Raw genomic sequence first — 21,240 nt, 5'->3', positions numbered from 1 at the left:
AAAAAAAGAAAGGAACTGTTTGAGAACCCTGCCAGTCAGGGCCTGCTGAAGGCGGGAGCAACTCCACATAATGGAGTCCACTCCTCTTTGGCAGCTTCACTTCTCTGAACACAAGAGGCCTGGCTTCTGGCTTCCTGCCTCCCTCCCTAATCTCTCTGTCTGGTTGGAAACAGGGCCTTGGATGTGCTCTTCGGACCCGAGCTGGCTTCAGCCCAGGCCTGGTGCCTGCTTGGTGGTTCTTAGGCATCTGCACTTGGCCGTTCACTCCATAGCATCTCCACTTGTTGTACCAATTTCTTTAGCATAAAAGGGACCTCTTATTTTTAGAACTGTGCTAGGCATCAGACACCTGAGCCGCGGCTATCCTCCTGGAGTGAAAAACCACCACAGGAAAACTGAGGAAATGACCCAAACGGCCCAAATGCAAGCCTGCAAAATGGACGAGGGCTGGCCTCTGCGATGGAGCAGTGGGAGTCCTTCTGGAAGGCGACCCGTTCTCCCCTCCTGTCTCCATCAGGCTGCCCTGACCTTGCGAATCTGTGTCCTCTTTCGCCTGGCCCTTGCTTCTGCCCCGACTTGAGATCCATCCAGTTACAACACCTCTCAGGCCGCCAGACCTTCCAGCTGACATCCTTCGTCTCACTGAGCCAGAGTGGGGCTCACAAAACAGGAGCCTTACAGGTCAGACCTTCTCCCCTACAAAGACCTGGATGAAAGGCATTTTTCCTGCAAACGTCATCCAAGAACCACCCAGTGGTCCTCCCCTGAACATCCATAGCACTTAGTGCATCGTCTGTGTTAGCATTTCTACCTCATTGTGATCTTTTAAGTATCTGTTACTTACACTTGAAATCAAAGTCAGCATCTTATTTAGCTTTGTATTTCAGGCCCTGGCCCAGCCCAAGGCTCAGACCAGGCGTTAGTAATAATTGTTACGTAACTATACAAAATACTGTTTAAAATAGACACGCCGCTGATGGGCTCGGTGCCTAGGCTTATATTACACGCGTGCTGTGGAATTCCTGGCACAGCAGGCCTGTCCCTGGACTGCGCACAAAAATGCCCCCCACCCCAGATGCTGTGACGCGACGTAATTTCTGCAGAACCCTAACAAAAGGAGAACCTGGGGTGTGCCCAGACCTTGGTGTGAACATCCCCACAGCTCAGCCTCCCTAGTTCATTTTTCATCAAGAGGTGTGTTCCTTACCTCTTGACAACTGAATATTTTTAGCAGATACAGCTCAGTCGGCTATGCCACTTGGCATTTGCTCCTCTTTCCACAGATGCCCCTTCCCTTTTGAGCTTCACCAGGAGAGCAGCAGGATGTCACTGCCGACGAGCTGGCAGGCTCACTGTGGCTGGACCTCCCAGGGCGCAATGACCACTGGGAAGCGACCCTGAGCCTTACTTCACAGGACATTGGCTGCCTGCAAAAGTGGGCCTCAAAGCCACAGTGTATGCATTTCTAATCATACATTCCTCTTGCCTTGCAAGGTGCCTGCCCTGGGGAAGGCATATTTAGCAACAAGATCATAATAAAATTAGAAATTCGGCAAACCTTTAAAATATCCAAATTTGGAGGACAGGTGAGAGTTTTGTGATAAAATATTAATAATATATGGAAAAGTCAATAATATACATGCAGAATAGCCACATAGAATCTCAGATAAGAAAGGTAACTTGGAGGCCATTGAGTTCATCCCCTCATGTAAGAGAAAAATGCATCTTGGTGGAGAGAAAAGTAATGGGCATGCCCCCCTGCCGGCTGCGTGACCTTGGGGAAATGACTTGATAGAAGTTTAGCTCTGGGCTAGATCTGCCTCTCCTATTTTAATTGGCTTAAATAGTGTTGTTGTTGTTGTTGTTGTTGTTGTTGTTGTTGTTGTTTAAACAGGCAATTTCAAGTTTTAGTGAGAATTGTATGGCAATTAAGCACCTGAACTTTGTAACAGAGGGCCTCAGTTCAAATTCTGCTCTGTTAACTTACTGGCTGTGTGACCTTGGGCAGGTTACTTAACCTCTCTGTGACTCCATTTTCTCATGTGTAAATGGGAATGATTACAGCCCCTGTCTCATCGAGCTGACATGCAGTTTAAATGAGGTAATGCACGTAAAGCCTTTAAAATAGTGTTTGGCACCCAGTAAGCGTTACCTAAGGGTATGGCAATACCTTTAAGGAGGGGCGGCACCCTGCCTTCCAGCTCGCCACAGTCCCGGTCACTGCCCCCTCCTTATGCCTCCTCTGCTTTGCTCAATCATGTTAAGAGCCCACCCCCATCTAGTACCTTGACCTTCTATTTAGTCAGGAATAAATATATCTATATTTATTGGAATAAACATGGAATATTTAATAGATAAATGTACCCATTTTATACCATTGTTATAGAAGTAAACAAGCTAATCCACCCAAAGCCCTTTCTATCAGCCTGCCGGATGTGTCATGGGCATACAATAACCATTAATTCTCTCTTGCTCTGGGGTCTCCCAGCGTGTTCATCTGGCCTATTGGTGAACAGTGTTAGTGACAGGGGGCTCACTACCTAACAGAGCAGCTTCATTATTGAGTCTTTGTCATATGCAGAGTTCAAGAACAACGACTCACTCATCACCTTGCCTGAGATGCCGTTTAATTTCCACCACATTCCCTCTTCTGGAATCTGGAGCAGAGGGATAGGCCATCTCCTTTGGGAACTGTGCACTGAGTCCCATGTGCTTGGTGAAAGCTGTAGGTTTCAGAAATGCCTCCAGGCTAGAGCTACAGCCAATGTGTCATGAGCTGAATGTTCACAGTCAGGCAGCTCAGCATCACCAGTTGCAGGACTGGCGAGGCTGCTGAAGGCAGGAGGTCATACTGTATCAGGCATAAGAGCACCGGGGTCCGATCTAGGTTCCGGTTCCTGCGTTGCCGCTTTCTAGCTGCCTTGTAACTTTGGGCAAGACACTCAGCCTCTCTGTTTCTGTTTCCTTCTCTGATAGATCAGAAGGAAACAACTCCTTCTGATCAAGGGGTTGTTTGAGATTCTTTTTCTTTTCCTTTGATACATGAACCTTAGAGCTGTAGCTTAAGAATGAAAACAGACCCAGGAGATCCTGGCAGCCTCACTCATCTCCTGACTCAAGACAGTGGAACAGAAAGCTGCTTCCAGGCTGGGGTCTGGGACCCCTGGTGCCGCCGCCAAGCTCCAGCCCTGCTCTGCAGAACCCCCCTTGGTGCGTGGCCTCAGGCCATCACAGCCCTAGACCTCAGGCAGTCTAGCTGTCTGGTCTTAAGGTCCCTCTAACTAAGACATTCTGGAGTCCACAGAAACAACTCATCTTCTTTAAAAACAAAACCAAACGTTATTTCCTGGACTAGCTGACACCCCTGGCTTGTCAGGGGAGCAAAAGACAGGCAGTCCGTGGGGCTCAGAAAAGTGCCTCCCTGTCCTGGGAGCTATAAGTCAGCTGCACCCAAGCCTCTCTGCGGTGGGCTGTCTTGCTGCCTCAGGACAGGTGGAGAGCCAGTCACTTCTCCCCCTGGAGAGAAGGGCAGACCTCCCAGGTCAAGGGCAGACCTGGGAGGCAGGACCACACCCTAGGAAGCACACCGTGTTTTCTGGTTTCCTGTCCTGGCTCTTTGCAGGACATTTTTCTGCAGCTGCCAACACCTGTGGGTCCCACCCAGAGCTGGCAGCCCTTTCAGGAAGAGCTGGGTGGAGAACGGTGCAGCTCTCATTTGCCTGCGGTGTTGCAGGCCCCTGGGAATTCTGGAGAAGGAAGGAGCTAAGGAAACCTCAATCGGCATCATCTGAAAGTATTTCTGCAGCAAGTCTGTGCAGGGACAGGGTGTTTGGTGGAAAGATGGCCGCCTGGCTGATCTTGGCCACTTGAACTCTTGGAGCCTTGGTTCCCTTTCCTATTGTAGAAAATGGGGACAATAGTAAAGGGTTGATGGGAGGACTGAATGATGTGAGGCATGTGATGACTTGGTATATCTAAGGGCAACGAAGATCTGTTTTGGGGAGGGGAAGTGACTTGCCCAGCTTATCCAGTGAGTTCAAGCAGGAGCCGGAACTCTGACCCAGGTCCCATGCTGGCCTCTACGCTGTGAGCTGAATAGTTCCGTCCAGAGGCTCGGGAGGGCTCAGCCAGTCTGGAGGGACTGGGAGTCCTTGGGGAGTCCACAGCATCAGGCTGAACTTGTGCTCAGGGACTCCCACAGTGGGAACATCAAGGCCAGGAGTCTGATGACGGCAGGCCTGGGGGAAGAAGGCCTTGGCTTGGCTTTCTTCTGTGCAGCTGATGGGTACTGAGCACTTGCTGGGTATCGGGCCCTGTGGTAGGCCCTGGGACACACTAGTGAATGAGGTAGATGGGGTTCCTCCCCTTTGGGAATCATGGGAACTACACTTGTGAAAAGGTCATTACAGTACGCACAGCTTGACAAGTGCTGTGAAGGAGACCCCGGGACGCAGAGGCGTGGGAGAGAACTCACAGGAAAGGGGCCTGTCAGCCAAGCCCCGGAGGAGCTGGTCGCACGGAAGAGGGTGGTGCTGGGCAGGCGGAAGGCCAGAGGAAAGGGACTCTGAGGTGACGCTTGGTATGGTTGGTGGGGGAGTGCAGCAGGGCGTGGGGGATCAATGAGCTCTGGGAAGAGATGGAGCTGGACAGGTAGCTGGGCAGCGTGGGGCCCTGAGCCTTCTGCCCCTCCAAGTGCAGGGGCAAGACTGTATTCTAAGAGCAGTGGGAGGGGCATTGAATGGGGCCTCTCAGCGGGGAGGAATGTCAGGATGCATGTATTCATATTTTGAAAAAGCTTCCTCTAACTGAAGATAGGATACAGCGTGTAGGAGACAGGACGGTGGCTGGGGCTAGTGGGGGCAGGGCGGTGGGCCTCCTTGGAGCCTATGTTGGTGTAGCATTGACAGGTTGTGATGATGGACTGAATATGAAGCGTGAAGGAAACGGAGGCACCTGGGATCCTGGCCTAGCCAACCACGGTGGGTGTGTGCGCTGTCTATTGAGACAGAGCCAGGAGGGAGTGCTACAGGTGGGGGGACATGGGAACATGGTTCTGGGCAAGTGGGGTATGAGGTGTCTGAAGACCACCAGGGGAGCTGCTGAGGGGACAGCTGGATGTATAGCAGAGAGGACATAGCTGGAGAGAGAGTGATGGGGAACCATCAACCTCCAGGTGAAAAGTCAGGCCTTGTGCAGGGGGAGCTCACCCAGCCGAAGATGTGAGGCGGCAAGAGTGCAGGTTGGAACTTCGGGAGTGCCCGCATGGGAAGGGGTGGCCAAAGAAGGGGCTTGCAAAGAAGACCCAGTCAGGCGAGAACGCTAAGCAGCTGCCTCCGGAAGGCGAGCAAGAGGGCAGGCAGGACGAGACAACTGTCCTTTGGACTGAGGAAACTGTGACCTTGGCAAGGACAGTCCCAGGAGAGCTGGGCTGCAGTGAGCTCAGGAGTGGGGGTGGTGAGGGCAGGGACGGCCCTTTCCACACTTGGGCTGAGAGGGGAAGCAGAGGCAGGAGTAGCTGGAGGGGGTTGGGGTCCAGGGGAGCTTTGGTGTTGGTTGGTTGTGATGGGAAAGAACCGAGTTTATGTTCATGGTGGTAGAATGTGCCAGAAGAGGGAGGCCATGAAGCTGCTGGGGAAGTAGTGGGGCCTTACAGGGTAGGGCCTCTGCACAGGAAGGAGAGGGTGACCCTCAGCTGTTGCGGGGTTGGCCGCAGGTGGGAGGGGTGTCCAGCCCACACTGGACAGAGCCCCATGCCTGCCCCTAGACTGGGCCCCTTGGAAAGCACAAAGCAGCACAGACCCCAGCACCAGCCTTCAAGAAGCAGAGAAGTCACAGGCTCCAGACTGTCCACGCAGGACTGCGTTCAAGTCCTGGGGCCCCTCAGTGGCCATCCTCCTCCATATCTCCATGACGCTGACCCTTCTGGCCTCGGCCTCCTCTAAATCACATTCTCTCCTGGTTCCCCACCAGGAGATCTCTGTTTGGGGTTTCAGGTACCATCTTTCTGCCCACTCGTACTTTGGGGCGCTTCCCAGGCTTTTGTCCTCTGCTTGTTTTCATACCTTTTCTTGAGTGGTCCTCTTCCTCCTCACACATCTACATGTCCCGTGCTGAGTCCTGCAGATTTCCGGCTGTGTGCCGGACATTTCTTCAAGTCTTTCCCATGGGCCCCTCCCACTCGGCAGTTAAAGACTAGTCCTGCCTCACTTCCCTCCAAGCCTGCAGTGATACTGCTTGAGCTATCCAAGTTGAAACCTTGGGACCTTTGTTTCTCCATCATTGTCACCCCTGCCTATCCAGATGGCTGCCAAGGCCTGTGGATTCTAAGCCCGAAAAGCCTCTTAACTTCCTGTCCTATAACATGTGCCTTGTGCCTAGACTCTAAGTCTGTCCTCCTCCAGACCACTCCCCATGGTGCCAGAGAAGCATCTTCTGTTTGAGACTTTATCTTTAAGACAACTTTGACCTAGTCTAAACTTAGCATGGCATTCAAGGCTGATGGTGATCAAGCCTGTCCTGCCGTCTGACCTCATCTGCTCTGACCCACCAAACAGTCCAGGCCTTTGAACATCCCTAAGGTCCCTGCCTGGGGTCCTCCCTTCCTGCCTCCAGCTCTCACAGTCCTCCCTGGCCCCTCCCAACCCAGGCTTCTCCCTTGTGCTTCCCAGCAGGTTGTGCATACTTCCCATGGTAGACAGACCTCCCCCACCCCCACCAAGTCAAGGCACCTCCCCAAAGACTCAGACAGAGGCCTTTCTCTGTGTGCGTGTGTGTCTCCATTTGGGAAGACTATGCGTGGTGTAAGCTTGCCATGAAGGAAGAAGAACAGAGAGCAGCTACAGTAGATGGGCTCTCGTGCCTGCTTCTGAGTTGGCTTGAGTGTAAAGTGAAGCCCAGATATGGTAGAAGTCAGAGTGGCTGTGGGCCAGTGTGCAAGGGACCGCACGGCACCCACCACAGCAGTGGGGTGAAGTGAAGGAGAACGCTGAGAGGCGCCATCGTGGCTGGAAGTTGGAGGGGAGAGGATGACATGGACCCGCCAAGCAGGACTGCATGGAGGTATCCAGGGGGTGACGGAACCTCCAGTGCAAAGAGGAGACTAAGCCATTCTCACGTCTTTCTTCTGTAGCTGGGAAAAGGGCACCCCATCTCAGACTGGGTCCCAGGGCACAGAAGGACACAGGAATTAAAATCCAGGTGTGGGGAGATGGCTTGGGTCCAGGAGGCCTACTGCATGAGTGTGAACCGCTGTCACTGGGAAACAGACATCCCTTGTGTGCCATAGGGCGCTCTTCATAAGAACAAAAGGAATCATTTCTCCCACCACCCGCCATGGCCTTCAGCTCCTCCCTTGAATACAAGATGGTGCTTTGCCCTAGATCAGGGGGAAAGCTGGCTCCCCAACCTGAGGATTGGGCGCCTGACACTGGTCGGTCAGGGCCTGGAAGGGAAAGAAAGGGTGGTTTAGACAACTCGAGAGGCATCAGTTGGCCAAAGCTGAGGTGACAAAAAACAGGATCCACCTGTATGTACTCAAGGCCGTGGACAGTGGTCCATGTGTGAGAACGTGTGTGTTTGTGAGTATGAGACTGTATGGTGGGGCGTGTGTGTGTGAGTGTGTGTGAGTGTGTGTGAGTGCATGTCAGTGTGTGACTGTGAGCCAGTATGCGAGTGTGAGTGTGTGTAGGTGTGTGAGTATATGTGAGAGTGTGTTTGTCTGAGTGTGAGGTAGGGAGGCGGTGTGTGTGAGTGCGCGTGTCTGTGATGGTGATCACTCTGATGCCGCCTGCCGGCCAACTCTGACAGCTCCCCCTTTCAAGCCCATCCTGTGATGTCCTCTCAGCGGCAAGCTGATGGCCCCTGCAGCGCAGCATTGGGTCCCAGCCACTGTCACTTCCTCGTAATCCCCCAGCCACCTCCCTGCCCCTCTGCGCCTGCCCCCAGAGTCTGAGCCCCAAACCTTTGGGCATGTGGTGGGGGGTGGGGGTAATGGGGGCACTAGCAGGCCTCTCGTTAGGTGTCAGACACTTGCTCAGCAGGCCAGGAGGCCACACCTCCCCTAAGGCAGCCATGCCATCAGACCCCCAAGCCTCGGGAGACTGAAGGCTCTTCGGAAATTATGCCAGGATTCCCTCCCTGGGTCCCTCCACCATCGCAGCCTTCCCCACCCAGGCAGGAGGCTTGTATATCCATAGCATTAGACCAAGAAGGCGTTTTGGTGAGGATAGTGCTGAGGGAGCCTCGTGGGTTTCCTTCTAATTGGACATAATAGCATTCTGATTCAGGTCCAAGAGTGTCAGTGGCCCTGAGGCCCAGCATGTGGGCCGGCGCCCCAGGAGGATCCTGAAAGCTGTTAGCACTTCCTACTATGATCTCAAATGGTCCCTGGAGGCCATGTGAGAGGTGAGATGGCTGGAATCTGGGTCCAGAGAGCTTCCAGCTAGGCAGGAGGTAGGTGGGGGAGAGAGTGCCGGGCTCCTGGTTTCCACACTCTGAGGACAGACAAATGATGGCCGTCCCTCATACCTCCCCTCACACGGGCATCTGCGTGGCTTCCTAGCGTACTGTTCAGCGCTTCTCGCCCTTTGTGGGAGGTGGACAGGCTTTGGGGCCGGCAGGTTCCGATCCCAGTTCTGTCCCTTTGGCTGTGGGAGCCACGTGCTCTTACGGGCTCTTCCTCGTGATTGTGACTTAATTCAGGGGAAGCGCCCGCACAGACTGAGCACTCGGTAAATAGTAGCTGCTAGAGCTGTGGCTGTTACCTTCTTCTATGACTCTCTGTTACTCTGGTGGCCCAGTGGCTGTTCTTTTGTGGGAAGAAGATGGTGCCAAGATGGCTCTGGAGCAGAAGCCCTCTGTAAAATTGTGCTTCATTTCCCTGGCAGGAAGCACCAGGGTCTGCTGCCTCGGGGCGGGAGAAAGGAGGGGGCAGCTCCCTATGTCTGAGGGGCAGGGCAGGTGCAGGGGTCCATGGTGGATCCCGAGGGCAGCTTACCCCCACCCATCCACCCACCCAGCGTGGTTTTCTCTGGTTCCGCGTCCTCCTCTCCCAGCGTCTGTAACGGGCCGGATGCAGCTAGGAAGCGCGTGCATCTTCTGAGGTGGGGACCTGCCTCTTCTCCTCCTTTTTTTTTTTTCCTTTACAATGACGCCTGTTGCTCATAGGTACAAATCAAACGAAGAGTATGTATATGTGCGAGGCCGCGGCCGAGGGAAATATGTTTGTGAGGAGTGTGGAATTCGCTGCAAGAAGCCCAGCATGCTGAAGAAACACATCCGCACCCACACTGACGTCCGGCCCTATGTGTGCAAGCACTGTCACTTTGCTTTTAAAACCAAAGGTAAGAGATAGTCAGCTGGGGTGCTGTCCCCGCTCACTGCGGGGAGCTCCCTTCTGGGAGCCCTAGCACAGAGCTCAGGGGCCCAGGCCTCTCTGCCTGGGGCCTGGGGCACCCCAACTTCCTGGGTTCCCCAGTGGCAGAGCAGCTGGCTCCAGACTGGGCAGTGGCATCCCCTGGCTGCCCCAGCCCATCTTCTTGGACCCCACACGGCCCCTGCGCCTGCGCACTTCCCTCCACCGCCTGGCGGCACTCTTGCACAGTTCCTGGTTTTGATTTGATCTCATCATCCCTCCTTTTGCATGTCTCCTTAGTCCTTTATCCACTGATCTGATGAGCTCCAGCATCCCACTTGTCACTGCCACTCTTGCATTTGGAAGTCCATTCCACTCTGAGCCACTTAACACAATCGCATGGTCACTTCTCATGCCCGAGTCCGCCCTGCCTCCACCACGCCTCACCACTCAGACCATGTTTCTGCTCTGCCCGGCTTCTCTGCAGCTCTAGGCACAGGGCCCAGCTCCCTCCAACCCAGACTGGCCCCCTGGCCACACGCCACAGCAGGGTCAGCTCAGGCTCTGGCAGTCACCTGTGAAAGAAAGAAGGACTGGCTGTTGAGGGTAGGCATCCCAGATCGCTGTGGTGGGAGACGGTGGCAGCCTGGCCTGCTGCAGCCGCCCAGGACCCTGGTGTGAACGTGTGGGGCTGAGTCCATGAGGCTGAGATCGGCTCCTCTGCTCATTCTGTTGACTGTTCCTACAGAACAGGCAGGGAAGACGTTGCGGCTTGCTCATTGCTCCCTGGTAGCTGAGCAGACCGAGATGACTCGGGGGGAAGGCCTGAGCGTCTCAACACCCTTGGTGGCTTCAGCCTCTTGTGCTTCGCAGATTCTTGGGTCAGAGTTTGGGCAGGAGGGTCCTGCTTTCTCCTTTGAGGGAGTCGGTGGCTTCCGCATTGGCCCCCACTGGAGCCGTTTTTCAGTGGACGGAAGTCGAGAGCACATCCCCCTTTGCTACTTGTTGACCTCCTTTCTGTTGGTAACGCTGTGAGTGAGGCCAGGCAGCAGCGCTGAGGGCCCGTGCAGTCTCTCAGCCTTCTCACTTCCTTCTCCTCTGTCTCTCTGTATTAGTCAGGGGGGTTGTTTAGCACGTCCCCTGGTCATGGCCTCCTCTCTGACCAGGTGCCCATCTCCCAACTCCCTTAACTGGCCCCTGCCCTCTTCTGTCCCTTCGCCATCGTCTTCAAGTGGAGCTCACACTTTCCCACCAAGGTTTTGGTTTGAATGGAGGTGCCCACCCTCCCACTTCCTTTTCCTCCCCCTCTTCTCTCTTGGTGTCTCATAAACAATGTTACAAAAGGTGCCAGGAGAGGGCCGATGGGCCTGGAGCGCTGCCATGTCCAGGGCAGCTCACTTGACATGCCTCAGCATGGAACATGGGTTCTGTCCCCTGTGCGTCCCCTACACCCCCTCTTCCTCTGTCCTCAGGCGGCCAGTTGGGACTTTATGGAGGAGAGAGATGGGAATCAGTAACTGACAGTTTAAATAATGGTCTTTGACTCTGAATGCCAAATACCTCTTGTCTGAACCCCCCTTGAAAGTGAAGAAAGTGGGTCCCAAAAACCGGAACTGAATGCTAAAGCTAGAGTTATAACCAGAACCCGAATGCTGCCTCACAGGCATCACCCCATCGTTTTCCTCTCTGTGAGCACTTCCCCCCTTCTCTGGACGGAGTGGCAAAATCAGGTGGTCAATCAGGAGGCCTCCAGGGTGGGTCACAACTGCTGCCCATGTTCCCAGGGTGTGTCCAGGGCACGACACGGTTCCATTCTCGGTGTGAGGAGCCCTCCCAGTCCTGAGAGTGCCTCCCAGCCCAGGGCCCTGCGAAGCTGCCCACCACCTGGGGCCCTGCTGGCTGAGTTCCCAGCCAGAGCAGTCTCCCCTAGAGGGCCCTATTCAGCTCCCCCTGCCTTTGTTGAGAGAAAAGGCTGGGTCTTTTTTGGCCAGGTCTGAGACAGGCCTGGGCCCCTGGCAGGAGCGCCCCTTTTCTGAGTGATGCCTGTGCTGGAAGCCATGTTGAGTCTATCAACAGCCCCTTTCTGGGTCCTCTGAGCCAGGACAGAACCGTGAAGGGTACAGAGTGCATCACCGGAGCAGAGGGGCTGCAGACCCTTGGCATGCCCTGGGGTGTGGAACCCTGGGTGCGCAGGCTGTGTCCCACGCTGCCCTGCAGGCTCAGCCCAGGAGGCTTTGCTCTCACCAGCGATCAGGGAGTGTGCTGAGCCCTCCTCAAAAGCTCATAGGGACTTCCAGAACACAACACCTTCCAGAGCCAAAGCAGTGAGCGAATTGGACATGGTGGAATCTCAAACTCCGTGACAGCAGAGAGGGGCTGGTTGGGAGTGGGGCAGGTTGAAGCAGAAAAAGCACGCTCTTAGAGCTCTCTGCACACTTGGCAGTCGGGGGAGGGGCAGGACACTGTTCCTCCCTGGGTCACGTGTCTTCCCGGAGCGGTGGGCCCTTCACTCATCACTCAGATACCACAGGCCCCCTCCTCTAACAGCTCGCAGCCCCCCGGCTACCTCCATCTCTCCTTCCACAGCCAGACTATGAGAGCTGAAGCTGGGCCTGGTGGGCCTCGGGGTCCTCCGTCACCACCGCCTGGCTGCTCCCGGGCCTGGGGGGCCCTTCTTGTCCGTCTCTGTCTGCCTGTCTGTGTCTCCGTCTCTGTGTTAGACATTGTGGCAGCAGCTTGGGCCCCCGGGTACTAACTGAATGGTGTCTCAGTGGGCGGGGCCAGGAAAGGCCCACCGGGATATCCCTGTGGAGGTCTGGGGGTCCAATTTCCTCTTCTTAGATGGTTCCCAGAGTCCAAAGGGGTGGCTTGCACCGATCGCCTCAGGGAACAGACATGACAATTGTGGGAAGGCCTCATGTCCATCAGGCCACAGGGGCAGAGGGAGGGCGGTTGGTCAAAACCAAACAAGGCAGACAGGGTCATTGGCTGATGCTCTTAGCGAAAGTTCCGCCTCTCTTCCAGACTCCCATCATTTTCCATCCAGTTGCCTTTCCTCCATTCCAGGACTGTCGAGTTTTAGAGCAAGGGGCGGGGGGACAACTAAGAGAAGCTGAGGACTCTGCATGGCAAGCTGAGGCTCTGCCCGTCAAGAGAGAAATGATATCCAGGCTGAAAACAAGGCCTGCGGCCATTTGGTACACCTCCCTTAATACACAGAGGAGGAGACAGGCCCAGGAGGGCAAGTCAGAGAGGGTGCCGGATAACACTCAGGGCTGCTCATCCGAAGTTCACTCCTGTAACCCACACAGCCTATCCAGGCAAAGTCACCTCAAACTGCCTGACTCCCTGCAGACTCCAGTGGCAGGGGGAGAGGAGAAGCAGGCCTCCAGGGACTGTCTGGTACCTGCCCCTGGGAGCCCCTGAGTCCACACTAAAGGGCAAAGCCATTTGCATCAACAGCATCATCTCAGCATCTCTCTCCTCCACATCCAGCATGGCATATGGCGGAGTCTCCCCCCCATACCACCCCCTCCCCGTGCTCAATAAAGAGTGATTGTCATGTGAAGGGCGGGGGGGTCCATGGTATGGGAAGGAAGGAGGTTCCAGGTGGGAAGTATCTGCTCTCTGCCAGGCGTACTTTCCTGCCATTCTACATGCACTATCTCATCAACTGACCAGCGACCCTGAGAGGTGGGTACTTCTTTAGTGTTACAGAAACTGGGGCTCAGAAGTTAAGAAACTTGGCTGAGAGCACACAGCTAGGAAGTGGCAGAGCCCAAACTGAAACCCAAGGCCATCAAGCTCCTAGACCATCGCGGTTCCCTTCGGCCATGTGGAGCAAACAAGGCCCCTGGATTCCCGAGACCCGGTTCTAGACGCGGCTCTGTCCCAATGAGCCGGTGTGGCCTTAGCTGGTTGGTTCACTGTGTTGGTCAACAGGAGCCCTCCCATGGCATCCCAGCAGCTGAGACCATCTATAATCTTGTCTAATGGTGTCATCAGCACGACAGTCCAGCATTAGAGCAGAGGCCTGGTGGGGTTGGACTACATGGTCTGTGAGGTTCCTTCCAAGACTTTGCTTCTGTGATGAGAAGAGCATTTCCCACAGGCGGCTATTGTGCACCCATTTTGTGCTCGGCATCTAACTTGATTGAAAAGAGACCCAAACCTTCCAGGTAGAACATGTACAACAGATAACATCATAGCCAGAATTCACAATGTCCTTAGTCCTCTGTGCTCTGGGGAATTCAGGAGACAGTTGGTATCTCTGGCCCATGGAAGACCCCAGCTGCTTTTACCACCCCTCCATGTCCTACTCAGACTTTGTCTGCCCACAATAGTGAGGGCAGAGGCCCATAATGTGGGGTAGGGGCCTTTGGGGACCCTTTGGCCCCAGGATGACTCTAGAAGTTATGACTCTGCTCCTCCTTTGGCTGGGAGTAGAAGATCCAAGTGTATGTGCAGTTATAGGAGGAAAAGCAGAGAGGGAGGAGACAGTCGTGGACGAGGACTAAAGGGAGGGAAGAAGAAAGAAACAGCTCCTCTTCCATCCCGGCTGCCCTTGACCTGCACACCTCAGGGAATTCCAGCTTAAGGTCCCCATAACCCTTTTAGCAAAACCCTAAAGTGCCTTAAAATTCTCAGAATGATTAAGAAGCACCCCTTGGTTCATCCGTGGGCTCTCTCTCTATTCACCTATCCATTCATCATCCCTCCTTCCATTTATCCATTTATCCCATCCTTTCATCTAATAGTTTGTCTTCCTATCCATATATCTTCCCATTTATTTTCTCATCCTATCTGGTCCTCTCCCCTCACATTTGTCCCCCCACCAACCCATCCTTCCATCTACCTTCCATTCCTTTATCCTCGTGCCTGTCAGGCCTCCCATGCATGTATGCATCCATTCACTCATCCAACCAGCCATTCTTCTATTCATCTATGTCTCTCTCCTCCTATCTAGTTCTCCATCCTCCCATCTGTTTATTGACCCTTTTTCCATCTATCCTTTCATTTATGTTTTCATCTAATCATTTATCCCCCATCTGTCTATCCATTTGCTTATCTAATCATCCAGTGTCCCATCCATCTCTCCCTCTTCTTCCTGTCCTTCCCTCACTCCATATTTCCTCTTATCCACTTATCAATCCATCCATCCATCCATCCATCCATCCATCCATCCATCCATCCACCAGTCTATGCATCTGTTCAAGTATCCATTCTTCTCTCTTCCATCCATCCATTCAAACTTACCAATTAATAAGATTAGTGAGACAGAGCACCTAACTCAGGGAACTTGTGGTTATTACATGAACAACCATATGGAAATGTAGCAAACCACAGAGCAACAGTGAGCATGTCACAGTTTGGAGGTGACTCCTGGGCCCAAAGGAGCAGCGTGAGGCACCGGGCCTGCATCCTCCCGGGGCAGCTGCGGGTGCTCAGCCTCTCCTTCACAGAGCACTCCTGCCTGCAGAGCTTTGTGGCCTGTGACGTGCTGAACACATGCTGGGGAGAACTGAAGGTGCTGCTACCTTTACCCTGGTTACACAGAGCTGCTGCCCCTGTTCATCAGCTGTGGGGCTGGGCTGACCACTTGGGTCAGAGTCAGCCACCCCGCCCCCCACCCCTGAGGGCTTCATAGGCATGAAGTAGGCCAAGCCGTTGCCCAGCCTTCCCTGCACGTATGCCACCTGTGTCTGCACCACACAGTGACCTGGGGGAAATTGAGGCCCAGACATTACTTCTCTAAGGAAGTCAAGGCTTGGGCCCCAGCCTCATGGCTCCCAGGTCCCTGCCCAGCAGAATCCCCTACACCTCTGCTCTCTCTCCATTTCTAATAGTAACTTTGTCCAGATTCCCCTTGCCAAACCCTAAGATTCTTCCCTGTGGGGTGCCCTGGAAGTGTGCTCAGCCAGAAGGGCATCCTCAGTACCCAACCACCATATTAGTTCATGGGGGCCCCGCTGTCATCCAGCATTTGAGACAGCCAATAATCCTGTTTGATGAGCATCACCAGCTCCTGGGCCTAGAGTTAAATCAAAAGCAGGAAAAACTTATCACACATGAGTTGTCTTTTATTTTCTTTCTTTGGTTTTTTTTCCAGCATTTCACCTCCTCATTGTGCCCTGTGTCCCCTCACTGCACCCCCACCCAACCCCTTGAACGGTGGCTGTGGCTGCATGTCCCAGCCTGAGTACCTGGGCAGGGGGATGTCCGGGCCCCTGCCCAACCCCTGCAGCAGGCAGGGTCTCAACCGGAGTGAGAAGCCATGGCCTGCCAGTCAGGCCCTGCCTTGTCATCATGCCCCAGGCCCGCCCTGGCCCCTGCCCTCCAGCCAAGCCTGAGTCCGTTCTCATTTCTTTCCAGGGAATCTGACTAAGCACATGAAGTCGAAGGCCCACAGCAAAAAGTGCCAAGAGACGGGGGTGCTGGAGGAGCTGGAAGCCGAAGAAGGTAACAAATTGCCAACTTCCCTGCCCCCTCCTCCCCATCTCCCCTTCTCCTCCTCTTCTCCCGGCTCTTCTACCTGACCCCACCCTGCCCTTCCTTTATGTCCTCATCTCCCCTGCTCCCGCTCCTCCTTTCCCTCCCTTCCCTCTTCCATGCCCTCTCCTCCAGTTTTCCCAACTACTTGAAGACAAAGGTTAAATTCACAGAATGACCGCCCGCCCCCCCCATACACTAATAGTAATGCTGTGCAGCCGTAGCAATGTGCATTATGGTCTACCACGAAGGTGGAGCACCTGGCACCCCGTGGGTGCTCCGTGAATGTCTACTGAATAAATTAATACAGGAGTCATTCTAGTCGACATTGACTGAGCACTCATTATGTGTCAGGTATGTCCTAAACACGTGCCATGAATTATCTCAGCAAATCCTCACCATGACGCTGTGAGGTGTGCACTTTATATGCGCCAAGCCCACACTCAAACCTGCACACTCGGGGCAGTGGCCTGACCCCTGGGCTTAGAGCTGGAGGCCTTCAGGAGACCCAAAGCCAGACGCGACAGCCCCTTGTTGCCTCCCAACCCCATCCCACAAACATACATAGTCTCCCATCAGCAAGAAGCACATTATTAGAGCCAATTTCTGAAGAGACAGGGCAAAGGTGAGTCTAAGGCAATGGGTCTGGCTGGACACTGCCCGGCCTCAGCATCCAGGAAGAAGGCCAGAGGGGCCTTGGCAGGAGCACGGGCAGGCAGTGCCCCACAGCGGGATGGGGAAGGGGGGCGCAGAGGCACTCCTCCTGCACCCAGCAAACCTTTGACCCGATTCCCTAAAATCAGAACTGGGAGAGAGAGAGAGAACGAGAGAGAGAGAGAGAGAGAGAGAGAGAGACAGAAAGAAAGAAAGAAAGGGAGAAAGAGAGACTGAGAGACTTGTTCTGCTTTTGCTTTTGCTTTTCTGATTTGAGGATATATTTGCAGGCTTACAAAAGAGTTAGATCATATTTCCTTTTAGATGAAATAAATCATTTTTATCAAACTGAACACAATGAATTTAGGGCTGTTTCCCCCAAAACAAGGAAGTGGAGCTACCACGCTTATCAAGAATGTAGATGAAGTCATTCACAGGTGTCTCACTGAGTCCTCACAACTGGTGGTAGAAACTTGTGTTACCTCTTTTAAGCTGAGGCAAGAAAACTCAGACAGGTAAAGGCATTTCCCAAGGTCACAAATAAATGTCGACTCCACACCATCCCAGTGCCTGGTGGGCTGGGCGGGAACCTGAGCCCTCCCTGGGTGGATGTCACCACACCAGAGATCCACTGTGCGACCCTGGGCTGGTCCCTGCTTCTCCCAATGAGGCAAAAAGGACGAAATCAATGCATTCATTACAGAAGTAATTTCAAGCCCTGTTCTAGGTGCTGGGTATTTCTCAGTGAAGAAAACATAGGTCCTGTCGTCACGAAGCCTACTTTCTAAAGGGGAGTCGGGCCAAGAGCAAATGTGTAACAGGGCCGGGCAATGAGTATGAAGCAAAACAATACAAGTAAGGGGATGGAAGTGTGGGGAGGTGCCTCTCTGTTCAGGTGGTATGAAGACAGGGTATGGGGAAGGGCTCTCCCTGCAGAGGGAACAGCAGGTGTAAAGACTCTGAGGACCAGAGTGGGGGGAGATGCGGTCAGGAATGGGGCCATCAAGGTCAAGAGATGGACTTGGCTGTTGGGTAGAGGGACCTCCTATGACTTCCCATGACCCTGGCTGTGTGCAGAGGGCAGCCGGGACGGGGGACGGCTGGAGGCAGTGATCTCGGCTGAGCTACGTTGACTTGGACACAGTGGGCTGAGTGGAGGTGGGGAGAAGTGGTCGGATTCTGAATACTCTGACCTCAACTGTGAGATGCTTGCAATGTTGACTGTCTGCTGAGGTCCTGGGTACCTGACGTGACAATAGCTAAGGTTTATCAGGTACTTACTCTGCGTCATACCCTCACAATCCTCCCAACAGCTTCACAGGGTGGCTTTTATTACTCTTACCCCCATTTTACAGATGAGGAAAATGAACACAGAGAAAGTACATTACCAACATCATACAGCAAGGAAGAGGGGGAGCTGAGATTTTGCTGACACGTGGGTGGGGGTAGATGAGAAAAAAGGAGCCAAGGATGAGTCCGAGGTTTACGGCCTAAGAAAATGGAAGGATGGACTTGCCACTTCCCACGATTAGGAAGATTTCGGAAGGAGCATGTGTTAGACACAGCCTAGGAACGACCGCCTCCGGGTGGCCAGGCCCAGGCCGCAGCCCCGCCCCTGGTGGCGAGGAGGTTAAGCACCAGCGCCACCGTGTGGCCAGATCCCGTGCGCGCCCTCGCGTTCTTCATTCCGTATCCGTGGTCCCAGACCATGGAGGCGGGGATCTGACCCTTGGCTTCCATTACCCTGCAACAGGTGTCTAAGCGGGGCTGCCGCCCTGCTCTAGGCTTCAACTTCCTCATCCTTAAAGAGGATCTTTAGGAGCTTCCCTACTGGATATCAGGAGATGCAGATCCTGACTCCCTCACTAGAAGTACTACTCCTCTCACCTCAACTGTGAGATGCTTGCAATGTTGACTGTCTGCTGAGGTCCTGGGTACCTGACGTGACAAGAGCTAAGGTTTATCGGGCACTTACTCTGTGTCATACCCTCACAATCCTCCCAACAGCTTCACAGGGTGGCTTTTATTACAGATGAGGAAAATGAACGCAGAGAAAGTACATTACCAACATCATACAGCAGGGAAGAGGGGGAGCTGAGTCGTGACTCAGCCACTACCCACTGGTGATCATGGGGAAGGCCCTCTTGCTCCCTCTGGGCCTGGGTTTCCCCATGTATAAATGATGGATGAGGACAGGTGAACTCCTGAGCCTGAAGCAGGCCTCCACTAAATTCTTAGGCAGGGAAGAAAATGCCTGGGGCAAAATTGCAAAGTGTTTTTTTTCATCCTACCCCCCACCCATATCCCTACCCCCTTCCCAATCCCAGATCCCTTCCCCCCTCTCATTACCGTGCTCGCAGCTGCCATGAGACCCGCCCTTGGCTCCTTGGCGCTCCCTTCACCTGCTTGCCCCAGCTCTACCCCATAGTTTTTTACCTATGTCCTCCCGAATACCCACTGTCATTCATTTCATGCACCTTATTGAGCTATTTGGGGGCACTCTCTGCGTTTTGAGCTATTTGGGGGCACTCTCTGCGTTTTCTGGCCCCTGGCCATCTTGGCATGGTGGGATTCGAAAGCCTGCTTGCACCTGTGGCCTGAGTCAGCTTGTGTGTCCAGTTCTCGTGGTCACTAGTGGAATGGGTGCTGGCATGTCCAGGTGAGGTGGTGGGGCTGAAGATGAGCCTGGAGATGGACCAGCAGGACCCTCAGGAGCCTGCCAGGTGGGCCAAATGTCCCGAATGCTGCCCATTTCAGAGATGCCCAAGTGAGATCTGTGTCATGTTAGAGGTGACCTGGCTGGCTGGGGTCATGACCAGGAGGCCAGAAGCCAGACCAGGAGGCTGGCACTACAGAGCTCGGCTCCCCCACTCCCTGCTGGGAGCAACTTAGGCTCTGCAAAGGCAGCAGGTCCTCTAGACAGAAGTGGCTGAGATGGGTCCCTGCTCTGCAGCCTGAGGCCAGCTTAGCCAAACCCCCAGAGGCCAGGGCCTGCCACCTGCCAGATGCCATTATACCAGCCAGCACCAGACTGGCCATGGTGGCATACATGTGTTTAGACTAACCACAGGTCAGTGCTACTGAACCAGCCAGCATGGCTGCTGTGACCCAGAAGAGTCGATGTCTTCATGACTATTGAGTGATCATAATTATTTGAGCCCTCACTATGTGTTAGACATGCATTTACTCCTAGCAAACCCTGTGAGGTGAGACGATCACACTCATCTGACAAAGGGGGAGACTAAGGCACCACAAGTTATTAGTAGAGCCAGTACCGAAATACTAATAAAATAAAATAAAAAAAAAGAGGCTGTCTTATTTGCTGTGATTCGTTCCCAGCCCCACTACTTACCTTACTTGGGCAGGTTATTTAATCTCTCTCACCTCCGTTTCTTCATCTGTAATGTGAAGATAAGAATAGAGATGACCTCACAGGATTATTTGAGGAGTAAATGAATTAATGCACATGAAGCCCTTAAAACTGAGCCTGGCACGTGGCAGATACAAGGTTTTTGTTCACTGTGATTATTTACAAAGTGTTCCCATGTCTATCATGGCCTCTCAGTAATCTTGTGCCATTGCCATGGCGCTCAGGCTGTTGGCAGATGAGGCCTCTGGGGCTTACAGAGGAGGAGCAACTGGGGCTGGCTGTGACCCCAGGTCTCCTGTGTTTTCCCCGCAGGAACCAGTGACGACCCGTTCCAGGACTCAGAAGGGCGAGAGGGCTCAGAGGCTGTGGCACAGCACCAGTTTTCAGACCTGGAGGACTCGGACTCAGACTCGGACCTGGATGATGACGAGGATGAGGATGAGGAGAGCCAGGATGAGCCATCAGGACCGTCCTCGGAGGCACCCCCACCCAGCGCACCGGCCACGCTGCCAGCAGACTCTTCACCTGTTCAGGGCTGTCAGCCCCCAGATGCCACCTCTGGCAACCAGGCCGCGCAGGGCAGCTCAGTCTCGAAAGCCGAGTACTTGGCAGCTGGAGGTTGCTCCAAGTCCAGCCAAAGCATCCTGTGCCTCCCCCAGCTGGGACCGGCCCCTTCGGGCCCCGTGGAGAAGGACACAAGCTCAGCCCTGAGTGCCAAGGCCTTGTCCCCAAGAAGGCCATGGTCCCCGGGCAAAGAAGCAGGCAGCCGCCCACCACTTGCCCACAAACACTCACTAACCAAGAGCGAGTCATCTCCCCAGCGACATTCACCGGCCGGAGAGCCACAGTTCTCCACCCCAAGCCCACCTGGCTCCCAGACGGGCCCTCCCCCTTGTGGGTCTCCAAGACTCCAGCTGTCTCCTCTCACCTCCCGCACCCTGGGAAGGGAACTGCCCCCTCGAGCACATCTGCTCCCTGAACCCGAGCGGGCCACAGACCCAGGCCCCCCCAGACACTCGCCCACCAGGAGACGGTCTCCAGGCCAGGCCGAGTCACCACCACGGTCAGTGCTGCCAGGGAAGTGGGCCTTGGCTGGGCCGGGCAGCCCCTCAGCTGGCGAGTGCGGCCCAAGCTCCGGGCTGGCCCCGCGGGCTCTCTACCGGCCCACGCCTCTACCTCACAAGCTTCTCGGCAGAAGCCCCGAGACCAGCACCTCCACATGGGTGAGTTCCTGCCCCAGAGTGACTGGGCGCTTCCTCCCTGGTGGGGGGGGGGCAGAGAGGGCAGGGAGGTGGCGCTGTAAGTTCATTCCTCCCTGAGGTAGTAGGCCTGGAGCTAAGTAGCCCTGCCAGCTCAGAGGTCACTGATAACTTAG

General features: G+C 54.4%; 1 protein-coding gene across 6 annotated transcripts in view; it reads left to right on the top strand.

The window, feature by feature from the left end:
- The window catches only part of HIVEP3 (HIVEP zinc finger 3), a 437,965-nt gene that overhangs the window by 410,713 nt on the left and 6,012 nt on the right, over window positions 1-21,240 (top strand). For all 6 annotated transcript variants that reach the window (XM_019643809.1, XM_019643812.1, XM_019643805.1 and 3 more), the window contains 3 exons: window positions 9,166-9,341; window positions 15,725-15,811; window positions 20,178-21,088. In XM_019643809.1, coding sequence (XP_019499354.1) covers window positions 9,166-9,341; window positions 15,725-15,811; window positions 20,178-21,088 — 1,174 coding nt within the window. The remainder of the gene's footprint in view (window positions 1-9,165; window positions 9,342-15,724; window positions 15,812-20,177; window positions 21,089-21,240) is intronic.

This window comes from Hipposideros armiger, unplaced genomic scaffold (genome assembly GCF_001890085.2).
Source record: "Hipposideros armiger isolate ML-2016 unplaced genomic scaffold, ASM189008v1 scaffold_82, whole genome shotgun sequence".
Lineage (NCBI taxonomy): Eukaryota > Metazoa > Chordata > Mammalia > Chiroptera > Hipposideridae > Hipposideros > Hipposideros armiger.
The sequence above is the reverse complement of the archived record's forward strand: the minus strand, read 5'-3'. Positions and strand labels throughout refer to the sequence as shown.